This window comes from Triticum dicoccoides, chromosome 4A, assembly GCF_002162155.2.
Source record: "Triticum dicoccoides isolate Atlit2015 ecotype Zavitan chromosome 4A, WEW_v2.0, whole genome shotgun sequence".
In the NCBI taxonomy this organism is placed as follows: Eukaryota; Viridiplantae; Streptophyta; class Magnoliopsida; order Poales; family Poaceae; genus Triticum; species Triticum dicoccoides.
Window position 1 is genome coordinate 693,307,574 of NC_041386.1, and position 6,922 is coordinate 693,314,495.

The 6,922-nt window shown below is 46.9% G+C and overlaps 1 protein-coding gene across 1 annotated transcript; it reads left to right on the top strand.

Annotated features, from left to right (window-relative positions):
• Positions 1-1,286: 1,286 nt before the first annotated feature.
• LOC119287966 (histone H3.3) lies at positions 1,287-2,203 on the top strand. The gene is made up of 2 exons (XM_037567579.1): positions 1,287-1,460; positions 1,571-2,203. The coding sequence occupies exons 1-2, from the start codon at positions 1,389-1,391 to the stop codon at positions 1,907-1,909; spliced, it is 411 nt and encodes a 136-aa protein (XP_037423476.1). The 5' UTR covers positions 1,287-1,388; the 3' UTR covers positions 1,910-2,203.
• The last annotated feature ends 4,719 nt before the right edge of the window (positions 2,204-6,922 follow it).

Below are 6,922 nucleotides of genomic sequence, written 5' to 3' on the forward strand. Positions count from 1 at the left end.
CCAACCTTCAGAAAAACACGAAAACGATGGGCCCGGGCCCGGTCTTCGGGCTCAAAATCTAGGCCCGAGCCCGGCCGGGGGCAGCGTTGGGTCGGGCCGGCCGGGCCGGGCTTCCCATGGCCAGGTATATTCATGACTACGCATGCCACAGCTCGCCACAGCTTTCTACGTCTAAACTTAGCCGCTGTTTGCTTTATGCCGATGTTGTCGCGTGCCGCACCGCTCGCCACAGCTTGCTAGTTCATTTTTCACGCCACAACTCGCCAAAAGTGTGGCACTCGTTTCGTTCACCGCACCTGCGGCGCGGCCGCATCTTCGGCGTAGCGAGCTGAGGCTGAAAACCAAACAACCTCTAACATACTACTCCCTCCGTTCCTAAATATTCCCTCCGTCCGAAAATACTTGTCATCAAAATGGATAAAAAGAGATGTATCTAGAACTAAAATACGTCTAGATACATCCCTTTTTATCCATTTTGACGACAAGTATTTCCGGACGGAGGGAGTATAAGTCTTTTAAGATATTCCACTATAGACTACACACGGAGTAAAATGAATGAATCTACATTCTAAAATATGTCTATATACATCCGTATGTAATTTGTAGTGGAATCTCTAAAAAGACTTGTACTTCATCCGTTCTTAAATACTCCCTCCGTTCGGAATTACTTGTCTCGAAAATGGATGTATCTAGAACTAAAATAAATCTAGATATATCCATTTTTGCGACAAATAATTTCGAACGGAGGGAGTATAAGTCTTTGTAAATATTTCACTATGAACCACATACGGATGTATATAGATGCATTTTAGAGTGTAGATTCACTTATTTTGTTGAAATCTTTACAAAATCTTATATTTAGGAACAGAGGGAGTACATAACATTTGAATATAACATCAGAAAAAGATTTCAAATGGCCGTGGGGGCGCGCGGGCATTCAACGGTTTCGTCGTCACATAGTAAAAGAAAGAAAAGTGAGCGCAGAAGCTGTTGACCTTGACGAAGCCGACCGGCTGTCGGCGATTCGAAAACGGCCGTCGGCGGACAGGACAGGTGCACACACACACGCGAGACCGCCACGTCACCGATCCGCGCCCCCTCGCTCCCCAGCCAACCAGCGCCGAGCACGCGGATGGCGTGCTTCCTGCACGCAACGCCCAGCCGTCAGATCCTAGAACCCTTTTCCAAACGGTAGCAAGAAACCGCCACGGTCCACGCTTCGTCTGCCGCCCCACCCCGCTCTCCCACCCCCACCTATAAATTCCCCACCCACCTCCCTCCTCTCTCTCCCCAATTCGTCGCCTCCCAGTTCGAGTTCCACCGCCCGCAGCAACCAAAGCCAAGTTTCGAAGCCGCCGCCGCCGAGGAGCAGGAGAAGGCGAGAAGCCATGGCCCGTACCAAGCAGACCGCCCGCAAGTCCACCGGCGGCAAGGCGCCCCGCAAGCAGCTCGCCACCAAGGTGCGTCTCCCCTCCCATCATCTGCTCCTACCCCCTGTTTCTCTTCCCTTGCCCCGATCTGTTCGTTGTTGTTTTGTTTGCTGATGGTGATTCCGCGCGTGTGATTCCAGGCGGCGAGGAAGTCGGCGCCGACCACCGGCGGCGTGAAGAAGCCCCACCGCTACAGGCCAGGTACCGTGGCGCTCCGTGAGATCCGCAAGTACCAGAAGTCCACGGAGCTGCTGATCCGCAAGCTGCCGTTCCAGCGCCTGGTCCGCGAGATCGCGCAGGACTTCAAGACGGACCTCCGCTTCCAGTCCCACGCCGTGCTGGCCCTCCAGGAGGCCGCCGAGGCGTACCTGGTGGGGCTGTTCGAGGACACCAACCTGTGCGCCATCCACGCCAAGCGCGTCACCATCATGCCCAAGGACATCCAGCTCGCCCGCCGCATCCGCGGGGAGCGCGCCTAAGCGAGCGAGGCAAGTCCAGCCCCCCGTCACCACCGTGGCGACGTTCGCCGGCATTACTAGTACTAGTTGATTAGCTTCCCCTGTCGAGATAATGCATCTTGTGGTCCGTTGTAGAAAACCTGGTGTGATTAGTTATCCTAGTTACGGAGACTCTTGTCTGCTTAATTGGTTTTAGTTTGCGGTACTATTGCGAAAGGGATGCTTACTACTGTGATGAAACTGTTGGTTAATATAGTCTTGATTGACAATTGCTATCGATGTATATGCAGACCTGTGGTGCTGTGCTAGTTGTTACCTCCTGCCCTCTGAATCCTCTCGTGATTTCCTCTTCTTTGAGTCGTTTCCGTGATCTCCTCTGGCGGGACGGAGGTCCCGTTGGATTTGGATTCTGGCGCGCTCGACTCGGAACCCCGCTTTGGTTCTCGCGCAGAATGTAGATACACAGTTACCAGTTCCGACTTGCGAGTAATTTTAAAATTGTGATCCTTTTTGTCATTTTGGCTGCTCGGCTGTGCAGTGTGTGACGGTCCACAGTTTGATTTGATCATTTGTTTGGATGTGCCGTGTTGGCCGACGGATTCGGCGGCGGGGAATTTTAAGGTGTACGCACGATTGCGATGGTGATCGGTGCTCCGTCCGCGCCCACTTCAAGACCGGCGTGTCGTCAAGCTCCTCTTGGATGCCACCGGCGAGCCCTGGCTCCGTCTTCACGACGGCGAGCCCCGGCTCCGTCTTCAGTTTGACGTAGCGGGGAGGAGGCGCGCCGGCCGCCCTTGTTGATGACGATGCCGGCGCTGCGGGTGCATCGGCGGACCAGCATCTCCGTTGCGGGCACGGCCTTGACGCCGAACACCGCCGGCGAGGGGAGGCCTTGCTTTTATAGCTGTGGTCGTTCGGCCGGCGAGGGGAGGCCTTGCTTTTATAGCTGTTCGTCGTGTGTATGCGTGGCGGGAGACGAGGTGTTGCTGTGTCGCCCGTGAAGCGCCGCCGTGAGGAATCAATGGCAAGGCTGACCGGCGACAGCCTTGCCATTGATTCCCTGTGGGAAACCGAGGCATTCTGATGACGACGAGGCGCGTGTCGCCGACTCGGCGGGCCCGCAGCTCTTTCGCGCCAAAATCGCTCGCCCCGGCGGCCCCAGCGCGCCGGGTTTGGCCTGGGTCCGCCGGCGCCAGTTTCGGCCCAAATTGACGGAAAACGGCCTCCTGAAGGCACGACTGGGCCTATTTTTTGGCGTTGATGCGGAAAAATCGCTTGGGGGGGAGCTGTTGGGGGTGCAGCTGGAGATGCTCTAAATTGGGAAGGTTTTTGTGTTGGCTGGCTAATTGTGGGGCAATGAGTTAGGGTTTGTTAGAGTAAAACGGGATTGAAAGTGAATGGACAAATTAGTCATGGTTTCCATCGATTCTCAAGTATATATACATCTGGAAGAGGTGGGAATAAGAGGTGTCTGTTTGGAGGCATCCCTCTAGAACATGTGTCTGTTGGCAATAGACAGAGAGAAGGGACATTGACTGTTCGGGGTTGGACACACCTCTTTGCTAATGACTATTCATTAATTAGCATGTACTACTTAATCTACTAATTAATTCCTAACACTCCCCCTTTACAACACCGCTCCTTAAATGTTTCATCATTGTAAGCTTCTTGTATCCATCTTGAGAAATCTTCCGTATAATCTTGAGTCTCCCCAAAAACGTGTGAGAAAAATATGAGAAGAATAGAGCAGATATGTTGCTAAAACTCCTTTAAACCCAATGAGAAAAATAATAAGAAGAAAAAGTGCAACATATAATAATTATTGTCTCCTTGATTACTCATATGAGAAAACCTTTGAGAAAGGAGAAAACTCATTGGTGAGTTTGGAGAACAATAAATATGCTTTGTATACTTCCCTTTAGAAACCCCAGTGGGGGAAAATAGAAAGTATTGCATATGTCGCCTTGTTAAAAGCTTTTATGAGAAACTTTGAGGGAAAGCTCATAAGGGAAAAGAGTGCGATCTGATATATCATTGAAAACTCCTTTAAAACTCAGTGGAAAAAATATAAGAAGAAAATGATATGCCATATCATAATAATTGTCTCTTTTAACTCGATATGAGAAAATCCATAGAGTTTAGAGGACAATAAATATGTCGTGTATACTTTCCTAAAAACCCTGGTGGGGAAAACAGAAAGTATGACATATGATCTCATGTTTGATATTACCTCATTAAAAACCTTGATGAGAACCTATAAAAATAAATTCATAAAGGGAAAAAGAGTATAATATGATGCTTTGAACAGGAGTAATTCAGGAAGATACCCCCCGATACTTGCAAAACCTGAAGTCGTCGAATACCAATTTCATGAACATGTTTCCGAAATGTTTAAGTTGGTAGAGACTTCATAGACAAATCAATGAGATTGTCACGTGATTTGATTTGCAAGATGAGCAATATAGTGATATTGCTTACTTTGTAACCTGTTTGCATCCAGATAACACAAGCAACATTATCTTTGAGATAATGGTTGGTGTATGTAGCCACGTGGTCTGTTTCGAAGACCTTCATGTGATGGCTACCACACCTAGATGGAACACAAAGCTTGTCAATGATCTAGCGTAGTAGGGATCTGATCAATGGATCCAATGATATTGGTGTCCAGATTTCTCTGAAACTGAAAGACTCTGACAAAATGTTTGATGCCTTGGAGATATCGAAAGATATTCTTGACTCCCAACTAGTTGTGTTTGGTGGGTCCAATGGCACAATGATATGGAACTTTGTGTCCCAATATCTCATTCCCATCAACTCATGGTTTTAATGGATCTTTCTCTACGTCTAGAGAATGAAGCCATGTGAGTTATGGATGTATAAGATTTGTCTACGATAAATTTCTCCAATATATTTTGGATATAGACAACATAGTGTACCATAATGTATGGGTGAAGAGGTGCTCGAGGTTTTACCCAATCCTTCATCTCAAAACCCGCCATTAATATGATCATGTGCTTCGTCATTGCAGGAGTAATCCTTGTGTATGACAGACATGCATGGGTAATCATTATTGTAGGAGTAATCCTTGTGTATAAGGAACTCACTATGTCGATTGTACCAAAATATACCGACAACAATAAGTCATATGGTGACTGATTGGTTTTTACACAGTGTATATTGCGTTTTGCATTTCGATTCAGAAGTGAGATTCCGTTGGGAACCATCTATGTCTAAATCTAGTGATCAACATGGATATGTTATCACTACATCTATCAACTACATAAATAGATGATTTTGTACTGCCAATGATATAAGTTATCGGAATGAGATTTCACCTCTGGAGAAGAGTTGGGTATCTGCGTGAACCCTTGTGCTACAATACTTGTTCTATGTTTCACCACCTCGTTGTTCTCAATTCTGTTTCCAGAAGAAAACTGGTGTATGTATTGCTTATGTGAATACCTTTCCCTTTATTAAGCAAGATTATTTCTACCTAGATTATACCCTTTGCTCGAGTTCAGAAATGATTGGACCAATTAAAAAAATGATTTCACTCATTTCAGAAAAAAAACAATTTGACTCGATTAAGAAAACATATCTCATTTGTTTCAAAATACAGATGCCGCTCATTAAAAGAATATACGTCGCTCATTTCAGAAAACAAATTTCACTTTTTTTTTGAGAAACTCATCTTACCCATTTCAAAAACAAAGTTCGCTCATTTCAAAATGCATATTTTGGTCATTTCAAAAAAAGTAGATTCACTCTGTTTAAAATAAAATAAAATTGATTTCACCTATTTTGAAAAAAATAGCCATTTGTGTACATTGACAGGTATGATTCGTATAACGTGCACCCTGCTCCCTCGTCTTCCTTCTCCTTCTCCGATGCAGCACCCACCCACCACCACAACCCGCTCCATGTACACGCATGGGCCGGACTTCTCCTGCTTGCCGGCGGAAGTCATGCTTATGATTTTACAGCAACCCCGTCACCGTGTACGGCCTCGACTACAGGTATTTTACAGCAACCCCGTCGCCGTGTACGGCCTCGACTACAGGTGAGCCCCTCCCCTCCACTTCCTTCTTCTTCTTTCTCTTGTCGTCAACCTCTGCTCCGAGTCTCGTCCGACCCGTCCATCTCCGGCAAGCTCATGTAAATTGTCAACATTGAATTATGTACCATAAGGGTACAAAATTATCATATTGTATCATGCGGGTATGTACACTTATGCCACCACCGGTGCATGATTCAGTCACATGTGTTTGCGATGCATGTAGCCTTGCATATTTTCCAAAAAATTAAAATTTCAAACACACGTGATCCCCATTTAAACCTCTTTGGTATGCACACCCAAATGAATGAACATGACGTTTGAGATCGCATGTGCCCCTCTCTTTTCCGCCCTGCCTGGCCTCTCCTTGACTGCGAAGCTAACTCCTTTGTCATCATCCTTAGAGATGACACCATCAAATCAAATGCACATATTCATTTGTGTACTGTAATCACAAAGGGTCCCATGTAACTGGTGTTCTCTCGATTGCGCGGCTCGGTTGGGTTTTCCCGCAAAAATATCTTGCATCCATCCCAAAAATCATGTCGACATATTTTAGATTGCCTTCCTGCCAAAATAATTCGGATCCAACAGTACTATAATGAAGCGTTGGATGTAGGAGAAGTGGATGGTCAAGATTTGCATCAGGGGAGGAATCCGTGGCCTCGTTTGTGATTGGTTGGCTGCCTTTTTCTTATAGTCAAATCAAGGGAAGGATTCAATTGCAAGAAACCACCACATTTGTGGCTAGGTTTGGAGGAAACTACCAAGTCGTTAATCGTTGCAAAAAACACCGTAGAATCTCTTAACCCATTGCAAAAAGCACTGAACAGCCGTTTAGCCTCGTTTGATCTCTTTTCCGACAGGTGGACCCCGAAATCGCTGATGAGGCATGACGGACAGGCAAACGACACCGTTAGGACCAAAAGGGTCAAGACGCCGCGCCGGTCGGTCCTGTCGGTGCTCGTCAGACAGTCCCC